Raw genomic sequence first — 15,508 nt, forward strand, 5'->3', positions numbered from 1 at the left:
TAAGTTGGCAGTCCAAGAGGACAAAGTAAAGAGTGAAATGAGAGGCCATTGAGCAACTTAGCTGGAGGGTGGGATTGAGACCAGTCTTTGATTCCTGTCACATGAAGGAAGGGGAGCTAATCACTTTCCACCCGTTCTGCTTTGTATCCAAACTATCTAATTTATTTGGGACATTTTTCAAAAGCAGCAAGTATAATATACAGTACTTTTAATATTCTGAATGTCAAGCTGCCAAGTAGTACTTGAATTTCTGGCTATGAAACTGAATCCTCAAATGACCATAGGGCGGGGGAAAGAATTTTCAAAGCCATTAATTAGGTAAATTGCTCATCTCGCGCTGCCTGACTAGGTCTTGAACTTTGCCATAAGGAAAGGAAGGAAGGCTCTTGACTTGAATTAGGTGTTAATAAGGTACTCTAAGCAAGGTAGAATAGCTATAAAGGTCACTAGGGCAATCTTATTACTGGGTTGACCTTCAAAGGGTCTGTTTGAAGTCATCCCCTTTAGAAGCAAAACTAGAGAGAGAGGAAAGCTCCCAGTTAACCTTCTTTCTGAGATCTGAGAGAAGACATTTCTCGAAGTAAGAACATTATTTTACTTTGTTCTCTAATGATTTTTAAAGATGGGGATAAAAGAGAAATTGTAGGTTCATTGAATGATAAAAGAGCAAACTTTATTTATTAACTAGTTTCCATAGAGTACAACCCTTTTTCCTATCGTTTTAAACTTGCACTTTTTGCCAGAGGTAGAAATTCAGCTGTCATAGCCTACAGGACCTAGGGCTTGATTCACTAAGCCCACTGATCACATCCCGACCACTTAGCAACCCCGACCTGATTCGCTAATCTTCCTCCCGAGTGTATCCGCGCCCGATCCGATTTGAGCATGCAAATGTGGGCACGCAGTGATTCACTAAAAAAAATGAGGAACACCGACTGGGCTGGCCAGTCAACAAAGAAGCGACTGCTGGGGCCAGTCGCTCACATCTCTGCCGCCCTGCTTCTCTGGACTGACAGCGCGCAACCCACCCTCCATACCAGAAAAGCGGTGCACACGGGGAAAGTTGCCCAAGTTCTTGAAGTAAAAATAAAAGAAAGGACCTTCAAGTGCTTATAGTGCAGGATCAGCCAGAGTTGCCAATAAATAAAGGCGAACAGTCTACAAGGAGTCATTTTCCGCTGGGCCCAGTGAAGAGCTGCCATTTCAGGCTGGCTGAAGTTTTGCTATTTGTTGCCGACTCCTTTCATCTTGTTGAAAGAACTTCTCCTCTGGTAACTCCGTGACGGCAAACAACAACAACAAAAATTCATTCTGGCTTGCCGCCCCGACTCCTTGGTTTAAACCCACGGGTTTAAAGCGGGACTGCACTGCAGCGTGTTCTGTTAAGTTCTGGAACATGCCACAGTGCAGTCCCACTTTAAACCCGCAGGTTAAACCCACGGGCTTGCACGCAGGGAAGGGTGGCAGAGAGCAGGAGAGTCGGGACGAGTAAGAAAAAAAAGGACAGCAAACACGTGTTGCAGACCATCTACAAGCAAAGTAGATGGTCTGCGCTTGCATCAGGATCGCTCTCCAGCGATCCGTGTCGTCGGTGAGGGGTGTGCCTCCGATCGCCCCCATTTGCATGAAGAGGGCCTGCCTCGGATTGCCCACGGATCGGGTAAGATCGTGGGCTTAGTGAATCTAGGCCTACGCCTAGAATATCTCTTCATATGTAGTCTTAATTTATAGTCCGTTATTCTAAAGCACACAATATACTATTTCCTATTTTCAATGGAGTTCCTTTCTTTAATTATTTGCATTGTAAACCGCTTAGGTCTGTGATATGCTAATATAACATAAACATACCATATAAGGCTCTTTATATTAGTCTAATATCTCTCGTACCGTAACAAGTTTGAATTAATTAAACAACTTGGTAATAAGATGCAGACAGCAGTCCAGTAGTAAGAGGGGGGTTATCCAGTCTTTTGCATTGAGTATCACATATATGATGATCTCCCAGCTGTGAGAGGTTATATGTGTGTGTGCTCGATGCAAAGAGCTCCTATCTCTCAGAGAATGCATCTGCTAGAGTGGCAGATTGGAAGAGCTGAGGGAGCAGTGGTATGTAGAGGAGACCTTCAGGGACATTGTAGACAAGTTTTACCTCTAGTCTTTTACCTCCTTTGCTGCCTTGGGGGAGGGAGGTCTCCTTAAAGGAAAGCATCACCTTAGTGAAGTAGGAAATAATCCTGTAGTCAGGACCTGCTCATCAGGTATGTGGGAGGGGAGGTTCTGGAAGCCAAATTTAGGCTCTTAGGTAGAGAACTGAAATCCATATCCTTCAGGTAGCATTTTCGGAAATGCTTCCCATTCTCTGAGCAGGACCCAAGAGGAAGGACTCCAAAGTCTCAGAGATGATTGTGCAGGGCTAAGGAATTTAAAATTGTTAGGAACTGGGTAATATTCTGAAAGGATGGACTTCACCTTAACTGGGATGGAACCAGGCTACTGGCACTAATATTTAAAAAGGAGAGAGAACAGTTTTAAACTAAATTGGGGGGAGCAGGGGGGACCGACAGTCACCGAGGAGCACATGGCTCGGTGTAGAGCAGGGGTGTCAAACTCTATCGGCATAAGGGTCCGAAATTTAAAACAGGCTAAGTCAAGGGCCAATTTTTTAAATTAAGATAAATGGTCTTAGTAGAAGTCTAGATCCTTCCTTACCCTACCTGTGGTGCGGTCGGGCACTTGTGTGGAGCACTCTGCTCCAACCTAGCTTTTACACTGAGACTGGGTCCTTCTGCCTGCAAATGGGTACTGAGGCAGCGTGGTGAGGAGCTTGGAGCGCCGCTGGGAGTGGGGCTGCACAGTCAGGCACTTAGATGCAGCACAGTCACCGTGGGCCACATAAAATGGCCAGGCGGGCCGCCTTCGGCTCCCGGGCCTTGTGTTTGGACATCCTTGAAGGATACGATGAAACCAGACTACCACCACTAAATGAACTACTAGAGGATGCTGAAATTTTCTACAACGGTGGCCAAAGAAAGCAAATGGGATACTAGGAATTATTAGGAAAGGGATGGTAAATAAGACCAAGAATGCCTCTATATTGCTCCATGTGGATATTCAGTTAAATTCTGATTGCCTTATGTCAAAAAAGATAGTGGAATTAGGAGAGGTTCAAAGAAGAGGAATAAAAATGGGAAAGGGGATGGGTGAGGAGGGATACGATTGAGGTCTTTCAAAAAGTACAGAGACTGGGAGACACTCAATGAATTACATGGAAATACGTTTTAAAACAAATAGGAAGAAACATTTTTACTCAAAGAATAGTTAAACTCTGGAAACATTGGTTAGCATAGCTAGGTTAAAAGGGTTGGGTGAGTTCCTGGAGGAAAAGTCAGGAGTCTGCTTGCGTCTTGGTAAGTGACCTGGCTTGGCCTCTGTTGGAAGCAGGATACTGGGCTAGGTTGACCCAGGATGACTTTTCTTATGTTCAGGCTTGCCTACTTCAGGAGATTCTTAGGGTTATACTCCCTTTCCTCATGTATATTCAAGTGGTTTCCAGTACACTGAATGGTAATCAGATACTCCAAGTATTTTCCCTGTCTCTGGTACCAGGGTCACAAGGAGCAGACAACCTGAGGGTGCTGAGGCAGCAGCTCTGATCACTAGGGAGGTTAGGTAAACACTGTCTGTGCATTTGATTTTCCAGCCATTTTCTTTTTCACACATTTTGCAGGTGCAAAGTGCACAAGACCTTGTAAAATTGGCTGCAGAGAGACCTGTTGGCTTCATGAAAATTGCCTGCAAAGTTAATATATTCTGTAAGATGACTTTTATCCTTCCACATTTGAGGGGAATTGACTGTTGGTTTTATGAAGAGGTTCACCCAGGGTGGTTGTCCAGTAGATACAGCTTGACATGTTATTTACCAATGGTAAAATGACCAAATACAAACACAAATACAATTAATGGATACAATATTAGAAATCTAAATATTTAACAGCACTGTGGAACAATCAAATAACAAAAAGAATAATAACATAATAGACAGAACGTAAGAATGTCCATACGACTGAAAGCAGCACAATACGGATGAAACCTCTTTATACTGACTTGTCTTATATGTTGAATAATGATAAAGAAGTCAATGCAAGAAAACTGCGCATAATGGTATAGGCGACAACAAGAGAGATTTCCTAGCACGCTGGATGCCACGGGCCTGACTAAAAACATAAGGAACTCGTCGAGATGTGCTTACAAGAAGGAAGCTCTTTTTAACACACTACAGGCACTTCAGTGAGCATTAGGAGTAATTTGAGAGACAGATCATATGAGTGAGATTCATTCCTGAGATTCATTTGCATGACATTAAACCATCTGGAGACGTTGCCGATGAGATTTGTTTGCAGTCTCCAACAGGAGACTCCCTCTTTTACGTGCTGAATGGCCCGCGCTGCTCCCGACGCTCATATAAACTCAGAGCGTGGGTCATTCAGCGTGGCTCACCATGCTAGAAACTGCTATCGTAGTTTCCTAAAAGGAGGTATAAGTTTTTTGTTTTAATTCTTTTTGAATTTCCTTATCTGTACAAAAAGAGGTTGATTTAAATACACACTTGTGTTAATTGTGAGCCCTGTTTTTGTGCCCCTGGTCCCACAGAGCTGCGGTGAGATTTGAACAGGATTCCCTGGCATTAATCATTAGGTTCCTCTTCTACTCCTTATCTAAAGTGTGGAGCTTCTCGCATTTCTTTGCCACATTGATGTTTCTTTATTTCGGAGTGCCAAGGGTTGAAGCCTTGAGAGCTGCTCACAGGTGTCAGATGTTGCCGATTCAGCCCCTTTTTCGTATCAATATAGGCCTTCATAAGAATCTTTGACATTGATCTTTGCAGAGACTTGCATGGCTTGAGAATGTGTTTTCCAACAGCGCTGGCTGCCCAAAGGAATTCTCTTAGCCACAAAACTCAGCTTTGATATCTTTGTTCCTTTTTATTATTATTATTATCTAGCTCAAAGTATAATATAATAAATAACTGTGTAGTAGAAAACAAGGAAACATGATCGTTGTTTGAATCTTTGCAAAACAAACCAACACTACGTTGAGAAGGTTTGCAACAAGGATGTCTTGATTTCCTGATTAGGTGGGTGCATTCTCATGGAGGCACAGTAGATGTTCTGACATTCTCTTCACCCGATTGTGTGCATTTCCGCACTGGCAGCATTCCAGGCATGAGTAATGCCTGCAATCCTAAATCTGTCACCTTCCTTGGGCTAAAGTACTTGATGGTTGAGAGAATAGCAATAAAGATCACTTAATTTGATTCATAATCAAGCAAATGAAGTGTTTTCTGTTTTCATTATAGACTCAACAGGGATTGGTCTCTCTGGGCACTGTACTTCTTGGAACAGGTTACCGGCACTTTGCAAAGATTGAAGTTGAGCTTTGCTAGGATTTTAAAATGGGAGGATGAAATAAACTTGTCAGAGTGGGTAATGCAATTGATTTACTGCTACCAGGTGAAATGTGGAAATTCACCTGTGTGTGAAAATCAGCTCGGGATTTGCTTGGGCTTTGAGAAAACAGAGCACTGCACTGCAGAACCCAGAAAATGGCAAGAGCCGCATGTCTTCGTGTCCTCGTCCTGTTCGTCTCAGAACTGCTAATGACAACAACAGACAAGTATTTAATTGCATCTGTCCAACACCTTTAGTACCATACGTGAGTGCTGGTGATTACCCAGATCAGAGAAGCTCAGCTAAAATAGAATGTGATTGCTTTACTTTTTTCTTATCCAGGCCATTAACAAGTGGCAGCTAAGACAGCAAATAGAATGTTAGAAATGATCAGGAAAAGATGAGAAAGTTATAATGCCCTTGTATCACTGTATGCTACGGCTGCAGTTCTGGTGGTCGTATCTCAAAAAAGTACAGAGAAGGGTAACAAAAATGATAAGAACATAAGAATTGCCGCTGCTGGGTCAGACCAGTGGTCCATCATGCCCTGCAGTCCACTCCTGCAGCGGCCCCTATGAGGAAAGGCTAAAGCAGCTTGGGCTCTTCAGAGGTGAAATGATAGAGGTCTATAAAATGTTGAGTGGAGTGGAAAGGGTACATGTGAATCACTTCTTTACTCTTTCCAAAAATACTAGGATTAGGGGGCATGTGATGAAGCTACTAAGTAGTAGATTGAAAACAAATAGGAGAAAATATTTCTTTACAAAATGTGTAATTAAACGCTGGAATTTCATTGCCGGAGAATGTGGTGAAATCAGCTTAGCGGGGTTTAAAAAAGGTTTGGATATAGAAAAAAATCAATAAAAATTATAAATTAAAAAAAAAGAAGTTTAGAGAAATCCACAGGCCATTATTGAGATGGCTTGGGGAAATCCACTGCTTACTGAGATTTTTGGGCCAAAAAATGGGGGTCTCTGCTTATATACAGGACATCGCCCACTCGCCCCCCTCCTGGACTTGTTGCAGGCCTCCACTGGGCCTGCCATAACGCCTGGTGGGGTGGGCAGATTTAGGAGAGATCCTGGCCGACTCTGCCAATTTTTTTTAACTCCCTCCCGCCTCCTCCCTATGTATTTTTTTTTTTTTGAATCCCTGGTGATCCAGCAGTGTACTGAGGAGGAGCGAGCTTTCTGCGCTCCTGCTCCACATTCATGTCCTCCCTGAATGGCTGCCTTGAGTTCTCACAGCCTAGCGGTATACCAGGCATGAGTGAGCTATCCTCGCTCTTGCCTGGCGCTGAGCCGCTCGCAGAATGGCTGTCCCAAGTTCTCCCGGGTCTCGTGAGGACTCGTGGCAGCCATTCAGTGAGTGGCTCAGTGCTGAGCAGGAGCGAAGATAGCTTGCTCATGCATGTGAGAACTTGGTGATGTGGCAGAGGGAAGGCCACAATGCAGTTGGTTTTGGAGGCCTTAGAGGTATAGTATGTCAGTTTTACGGTGGGAGGGTTAGTGGAGTTCTGCTGCACAGGAGGATGGGAGGGAGGGATAGAAAGATGCACAAGAGGGTGGGTGAGAGGGGAGGAAAGATGCTGCACATGGCGGGGGGGAGAGAAAGGAAAGAGGAAAAATTAGGATGGAAGAGCGGAAGGGAGAGATGATTGTACATGAAAAAAATAAGACATCCCCTGAAAATAAGCCCTAATGCGTTTTTTGGAGCCAAAATTAATATAAGACCTGGTCTTTATTTCCGGGGAAAAACAGTAGTAGAAATTTCAAGAGAGGTATAATTGAGGCCCAGCTGGGGACTTTTTGGCATGAAAGGGACAAATGACTTTCCTTAAGATCTGTACTCTTGTAAATTAAATTCATTATGTTATGTGCAATCTTATATCCTGCCGAATCCTCACAATTGGAGTTCTAGATGGGTTACAAGCAGCCTATCCATAGAATCATACATGCAATGTAAGATAAGATAACAGTAACCACTATAGAGTAAACATTTCTTATAAAGTCTGAATCTCCTATACAATGGCTGCACGAGTGCCACACTTTTTTGCAATTTGGTAGGTCAATGCTTTGCTATGTCAGGTTCACTAACGTGGTTTGTTTTTCTCTGTTAATTTTCAGATTGTTCTCTTTGCATACGCAAATTTTTATCCTACAAAACACAGTGCCCAACTTGTTGTGTGGTAAGTCTCTCGCTCTTCTGGGCTAACCAACCTTCATTTGGCACATCTAAAGCAGTTTTATGATAAAAATAATCTTTGATTAAATAAAGAATGAAGGACGAGAAGGTAGAAAGGAAATAGCAAATTGTAGTAGAGTAGGGTTGTGTAGTTTCTGCACCTGTTGGGCTAACTGGTCACCCAGTCAGTTGGTTGGAAATTTGGCAGACAGTCGAGCAAATTCCTAGCTGCTCTGCAAATATTTCTTAGGCTACCAGAAAAGTCATCTTCCTTCAGATCTGTTCACTTCCTATGGTCATATAGAAATAAAGTAATTGTACAAAGTACGACCTATGTTAGCTTTGTTTATGCAAAGCTCAATAGAAATATGGAGCTGGTGCCCAGATACGTTTGAATGCACATTATAATATAGCACTGAGCACCATTTCCTGAATAGCCCACATGCCAAGTCTTAAGCGCAAGGCCACTAAAATCAAGATTTATCGGGCCTGTCTCAAACTGAGAGATGTACACTTTTTGTTTCTCTCTGTAGTCCTCAGCCCCATCCAGAACTTGGCTGATATGGGCAGCATCTTCAGCTGTGACAGATGCCTGGTCTTGGAACTGACCCTAGACACCAACATTTGCACTGAACCACCAGATCACCCCAGAATCATTCAGATGGCATTTTACGCATTGCAGAATTTGCAGAGAATTCTACAGGGATGCAGAATATACCAGTGTTCTGCACAGAATTTCGGCACTCCCTCTCCTTTAGCCCGATTGGATTGGCACTTCTTCCCTGCAGCCCAAATCGTAGCTGGCGACATCTTCGGGCAGCCAGCGTGGGCTTCTCTCTACTGCGGTCCTGCTCTCGATGATGTCACTTCCTTTTTCTTCAGGCCGAACCGCAGTAGAGGGAAGCCTGCAGAGCCGGCAGCAGGTTACCTAAATCAGCATCCCTAAGGTACACAGAATCGATTGGGGACAATGGGGAGATATTGAGAAGTGTTGGCTGGGGAGGATAGGGTGATAAATGTTGAATGGGGGGGGACAGGGTTAGGATTGGGTGGTGGGGTAGGATATTCTCTTTGTTTTCTCTACTATTGTACTGAATTTCTACACTGTGAACCAAACCTAAAACCCAGACCCCTGCTATGGTTAGCATAACTGGTCAAATATCAATCATTTTTGGCATAGAGAAACCTAATTATATACTAAATAGCACTTCAAAATATTTTTAATCTTGGTTCTTTGATGGCTTGAACATTTTGTGCCATTTGAATGTTTCTTGGCCTCTTGCTAGTAGCCTCTGACCAGCTGAACCTGACTAAGAGGTTTCAGAAAGTTGTCCAAAGTGCATTTCTTCCAATCTTTGGTTGGAAATTCCCCAAAATTGGTGATAGTTGACCTGTTTTGTAGAATGCTGACTATAACAGGAATCTGGATTTTTTTTTTGTTCACAATGTAGTTGTATAAATGCTGTTTCCAACTCCAGAGCTGCGGTGAGTTCTACACTGTTCAATTTGATACTTTCTGCTTGAAGAAAGTCATTAGCCCCCCACTTTTACTAAGCTGTGGTAGAGGTTTCTACTGCTCCGACGCTCATAGAATTCACATCCCCTCCCAAGCCAACATCTCCCTCACCCCTGCCCCCCCCCCCTAGTCAACATCTATCACCCTGTCCTCCCCAGCCAGCACTTCTCAATCTTTCTCCAATCCATCCTGTGTACCTCAGGGACGCTGATTTAAGCAACTTGCTGCCAGCTCTGCAGGCTTCTCTCTACCTTGGTCCTGCCTGAAGAAGAAGTGACATCATCGGGACCTGCAGAGCCTGTGCTGGCTGCTTAAAGATGTTTCTCGCTACGATTCAGGCCGCTGAGAAATGCTGATCCAATCGGGCCGCAGGAGACGAACACCGGAAATTCTGCGTCCCTGGGGAATTGCACAAATTCTGCAATGCGTAGTTGTGCAAAATTCCACCAGGAGTATATCCTACTTGTTTTGCTGTCATGGTTCATCAAAATCTCACCATCTTCCCCTGGCAATTTCAGGGAACACGGGTCCTTTATTTAAAACTAACCTAAAAACATTTCTCTTCAAAGCTTCTTTTAATCTTTAAAAAGGAATTTTTTCCTCGATAATTTAAAATAATAAAAAGTGAAAAGTCTTTACTCTTTTTATACCCCATCCCTAGTGTTTTTCCCTATCCTTTACAGTTTTCTTCTCTTCCCAGTGGGGAAACAACAATTTTGTAACTTTTATTCCCTTATGTTCTTTCCCAATTATTCCAGTTTTGTCTGTATTGTTAGTCTGTACTGACCCTGTTTTTTATTGTTTTTTTTTAATTAATTGTTTTATCCCAACTTAACTGTTATGTTATTCGCTTAGAATTTATTAAGCGAACCATTAAATCTAAATAAACTTGAAACTTGAGTGTCTCATCTCATTGCATAGGTGTAAGCTGTTACTGATGTGATGAACAATCAGTGATGAAATGTGAAGCTGAAATTGTCCTTATTCCCTCTCTCATTTTTGTAGTCTGTAGTGGAACCTGATCTGAGGAATAACCGAATATTAGATGAGCTTGTCAAAAACTTCCAGTTTGCCAGGTATATTTCATCTTTGCTGGTGAGAACATTTTTTCAATGTCTGTCTGCTGTTTTGGCAAAGTGTGCTTCAGGTAATGAGGCAGAGATTTTTCTGAACCTCGTTAGATTGTTTCTATTGGGAGTTTTGGTAGGTTGTCTTGGAAGTTAGTCCTGAGAGCAGGTCTGGCATCCTTAATAAATGCTTTAGGGCTCAAAGTTTCTATTAGCATTTTATATACTGCCTATCAAGATAATGTAAGCGGTTTTACAATCATAGAAACATAGAAGATGACGGCAGATAAAGGCCATAGCCCATCAGGTTTGCCCACTCTACTGACCCACCCCCAAGTCTACTATCCTAGGGATCCCACTCCTGGTGACAGGTATGAGTGAGCCAGGGTTCTTTATTGATTTGATTTGAAGACCTTTATAATCCACTGATCTCCAGTAGTTCTTAGCTATACAGATAATAGAATAATTTCTTGGCTGAGAAAAAGGCCTTTACAGAACTAGACAGACCAGTCCCCTCCTCCTCCTGACATTGCTAATGGACAAGTCGCATCACCTTCCACCTGGTGACACAAAACAGGGGAATAATGCCTAGTTAGTTATGCTTGAAAGTTCGGCACACTAGATTCTAGCCAGGAGCAGGGAGATACCGCTGTGTCCCTCCAAAAAACATGCAAGAGATAAAAAGTAAAACTGGAAGTGAGATTTGGTTCTAGAATGGAGGCTGGTGTTTGGGAAACCTAGACAGGATTTAGAGGTGACCGCTCTGACCATCTACTTGTCCCTAGATGAAAAATGTGTGAATTTAGAATTTGTTGGATTTGCTATAAGACCTAATCTGTATATAGCCTGAGAACTGATTCAACTAAGAGCAAAGGCCAAACAGCCCCTTGTGAGGGTAATATTCATTTTCCATTAACTGATTAGGTTTCCTCTATCCATGTTAATTAGTCCTTGTGCTAATTCCATACAGCTACCATTTGTCTTTGCAAAACACACTCTGTCAGACTCTTAAGTTATTTTACAAACTCAAGAAGGTGAAGGTCTTTACCAGATGTCTGATGCTGTTGTGTCCACTGCAAGCCATTTTGGCTATAAAGTACCATTGCAATGCATTGTTGGGCAGTGTAACCATAGATCAGATATGCTAAACTCAATGCTGTTGGACCGCTACGTCATTGATGGGCTGCCCTGTTCTCCCCATTACAGTTACTTAGGAGCCAAGCTTACATTATGAAATTAACCAGATGTTAAAGATCCTACAATATAGGCCACATGTTTGACACACCACTGGAGATATAAACTCCTGTAGTATAACCCTGTGGACCCTTTGGAAGGAAAATGTAGAGCAAAGAAAATTCAGATGCCTTGGATTAGGTTCCATATAGGGTTCAAGAGCCCAAGCAGAAAGCAGGTTTGCAAAATGCACAGTACTAGATGTTATCCCAGGACAAGCAGGCATGATATTCTCACATGTGGGTGACGTCATCTACGGAGCCCCAGCGCGGACAGCTTTTCAAGCAAACTTGCTAGAAGTTTCAAGTTTGCACACTGCACCACGCATGTGTCTGCTTCCTCGCCCACTAGAGGGCGCGTTCCACCTCGTGGTCCTCAGTTCATTTTTTTCCGCGGAGCCAGTAAGCCCTGTGGATTGTGAGCTCCTAATCTTTTTTGTGTCGCTGCTTCCTGACTTTGAGCCTATGGACGTATCCCTTCTCAAATTCCTTACTTGGAAGGTGGTTTTTCTGATTGCTCTCACATCGGCTCGAAGAGTTAGTGAGTTGCAAGCTTTGGTTGCGGATCCACCTTTCACGGTGTTCCATCATGACAAGGTGGTCTTGCGCACACATCCGAAATTTTTGCCAAAGATTGTATCGGATTTCCACTTGAATCAGTCCGTTGTCCTTCCTGTGTTTTTTCCTAAGCCCCACTCCCATCCTGGCGAGACGGCGCTCCATTCTCTTGACTGTAAGAGGGCGTTGGCATTTTATCTCCAACGTACCAAGTCTCATCGGAAGGTTCCTCAATTGTTTTTGTCCTTTGATCCTAATCGTCTAGGACATCCGGTTTCCAAGCGCACCTTGTCCAACTGGTTGGCTGCTTGCATTTCTTTTTGCTACGCTCAGGCTGGTCTCCCGCTCTCGGGGCGTGTCACGGGGCATAAGGTCCGAGCGATGGCAGCTTCGGTTGCTTTCCTCCGATCTACTCCCATGGAGGACATTTGTAAAGCTGCCACTTGGTCTTCGGTTCATACGTTCACCTCCCACTATTGCCTGGACACTTTGTCCAGAAGCGATGGCCGGTTTGGCCAGTCGGTGTTACGTAATCTGTTTTCATAAATTGCCATCCTCCCACCTGCCCTTTTTTGGTTGGCTTGGAGGTCACCCACATGTGAGAATATCATGCCTGCTTGTCCTGGGATAAAGCACAGTTACTTACCGTAACAGGTGTTATCCAGGGACAGCAGGCATATATTCTCACAACCCACCCGCCTCCCCGGGGATGGCTTCTTTGCTAGTGATGGAACTGAGGACCACGAGGTGGAACGCGCCCTCTAGTGGGCGAGGAAGCAGACACATGCGTGGTGCAGTGTGCAAACTTGAAACTTCTAGCAAGTTTGCTTGAAAAGCTGTCCGCGCTGGGGCTCCGTAGATGACGTCACCCACATGTGAGAATATATGCCTGCTGTCCCTGGATAACACCTGTTACGGTAAGTAACTGTGCTTTCTGCCTCTGAGGCAGGTGCAGTGATGTATTACATCATAAGGCTGTATATCTACACCCACATATGTCAGTCATTACTGTTTGTTTGTGCTAAAATGAAGCTTTAAATGAGATACATCGTCAAATGTAATGAAATAAAATCTCAGCCTAATCTGTTCTGTCAGTGCTAACAGATGCTGACCTGGGAGGAAAGTGGAGCCCACAGTGCTGAAAATGAGCCATTAGTTCTCATCCTGACATTCAGGGAGGATGCATTGCTGCGAGGGGGGGGGGGAGAGAGGAGCGTCCTGTGAGAGCAGGGTAGAGGATGGACTGTCCCATTCTCAAATATCCTTAACGACTAATCTATGATGATCTGTACAAGCCATGTTGTTCTTTTCCTCTTTAATTATAATAGACATGAAAAGAAACAATAAGAGTTGCTAAGAACGAGGGGCAGGATAGCTCTCTTGAGCCCCTATAACTTTCTGAATTTTTGTGGGAACAGCAGGACTATAAGTTCAGCTCATGAAGAACATTAGTTTCTGATGGCTTGAATATAATTTCTTCAAATAAAACTGCTATCTTTTGGCATTTCAATTCCCTGTCATTCCTTTACCGATGTGTTTTAATGTCATAATTATTCCACTGCTTCTCATTGCCATTTTCTCGCAAATGCCGAGTAAGAGAGATTTCTGGAGCCAGGAGGCTAGATGTGAGTTGGCATCAATTGTTTCTGTGTGTTTGTTTTTCACCTTGTGGATCACCATAAAACTTAGTTTGCAAAATATGGGTAACCTGAAGCAATTTGAAATTGATGGACTGATGTCTTATTTAAATCTTACTATGGATCTAGATAGTGCTCGGCTTGCATTGAAGCCCCTTAAAGTTTGCCGTCACTATTACTTATTGCAACCTTTGAGGTTTACGGTTGAATTCTTGGCTGCTGCTGCTGGGGTGATGCTCATGTTCAAATCAGTCGACTGTCTAAGCACTACGGCATTATGCAAAGCAGGGAAAGGTACAAACTAGGACAGACGGACAAGGCAGGAAAACCCCCAAGAAGGATCACACTGCTGAAACCAAAATTAGCCTTAAGTAGGCATAAAATTTCATTTCTTAACATTTTTTGCTCATAACAGGGGAGGTCAGTTAAAGTGAGTTGGATTAATCCCCCCAATTTCAATTCTCTTGGTGGCCGCAGAGCATGTTACTCTGAGAGTGACCTACTTTCGACAGACTATAGGTCTGAAACCAATAGAGATCCAGCTGCAAAATTTTACAGGGTTTATTCAGTTTGGAAGAGGTCGAGTGGGGATGATTAATATTGGGCCACTTGACTTGGAATGAAGTTTATATGTGCGTACCGGAACTCATCGAGTGATATGAAACCTTATCTGTGAGTATGTGCATGTTATATTTACAGCCACTTAATTATTGAAATAAGTAATCTGTAGGAGTGAGGAGCAGTGTGGTGTTGCAGGGCAGGAATGAGGTGCATGGCCAGAGCTGGCAAGGATGCTGCACGACAGGACTGTAGGCCTCAGTACTTAAGATGCTTAGCACGAGTGTTGTGGGGTTTTTCCTTATTGTGAGAATGGTGTGAATAGCAATTGGATCTTGAGCTTCTCAAAATGAATTCAGCTTATTGTATCGCATATTTCTGGTTGTTTTCTTAGGCAGCATCTGTTCCAGTTTATCCTGGATTCTCCTCCAACATCTCCTCAGATGCCAAACAGCACTCATTCATCTGTCAGAATGCAAGCTGCTAAATCAATGGCTTGCGTTGGGCTGAAGCATGAAAATAAATTTATGGACAGTTTCTTGGTAAAAAGAAACACCCCAACATCCAAAAGAGTTCTGGAAATTACCAAGAAAGAAACCGAGGAAGAGGACAAGATGGAGGATCACAGCCATTCTGCAGAAGCATGTGGTACCACGTGCGACAGGATGGCAGCTAGGCCAGCTGCAAGCCCAGATACCCCCTCCACGTCTACCATGAAAGACATGAGAAAAGGTTGGGCTATTTTGAGTTTTAGTTCATAAATGCTTAGGCAGTCATGAGGAAATCACTGTTCTGAAATGCAGTTGGCATTTTCAAGAACTGATATTATCTGGCAGTAGGATAATCTGTTTCTGGTGATGCCAGATCGAGAAACAATTACCCTGCGCTTCCTGATCTATGTGGGATGCAGAAACAATCTAGAAAGTCCGCTACTTAGGCGGAATATCAGATGATAAACGCAAACATACTTAATGTCTGGAATTGCTAAACTTATAGAAACAGAAAATATTGAAAGATAAAGGCATGTCTGCCCATCCATATAATAATTTATTATATACCGCACAACCGGAAGTTCCGGGTGGTTCACAGCAAGAGAACTGAGACATATCGGCGAAGACACAAAATACAGTAGAATTCATTCGCTATACCTACCTCCCTTAGAGATCCTATGTACTTGTCCCAAACTTGATTGGATTCAGATAGTCTTTTGCTTCACCACCTCCACTGGGAGGCAATTCCAGGAATTTACTGCTCTCTCCATAAAGGAACATTTCTTTAGATTATTTCTGAGTCTATCCCCTTTTACCTT

At 43.3% G+C, this 15,508-nt stretch overlaps 1 protein-coding gene across 6 annotated transcripts in view; it reads left to right on the forward strand.

Annotated features, from left to right (window-relative positions):
* RAD18 (RAD18 E3 ubiquitin protein ligase) overlaps positions 1-15,508 on the forward strand; it is a 72,428-nt gene that overhangs the window by 12,862 nt on the left and 44,058 nt on the right. For all 6 annotated transcript variants that reach the window (XM_033926104.1, XM_033926107.1, XM_033926106.1 and 3 more), the window contains 3 exons: positions 7,574-7,635; positions 10,153-10,223; positions 14,594-14,931. In XM_033926104.1, coding sequence (XP_033781995.1) covers positions 7,574-7,635; positions 10,153-10,223; positions 14,594-14,931 — 471 coding nt within the window. The remainder of the gene's footprint in view (positions 1-7,573; positions 7,636-10,152; positions 10,224-14,593; positions 14,932-15,508) is intronic.

This window comes from Geotrypetes seraphini, chromosome 17 (assembly GCF_902459505.1).
Source record: "Geotrypetes seraphini chromosome 17, aGeoSer1.1, whole genome shotgun sequence".
NCBI classification, from domain to species: domain Eukaryota; kingdom Metazoa; phylum Chordata; class Amphibia; order Gymnophiona; family Dermophiidae; genus Geotrypetes; species Geotrypetes seraphini.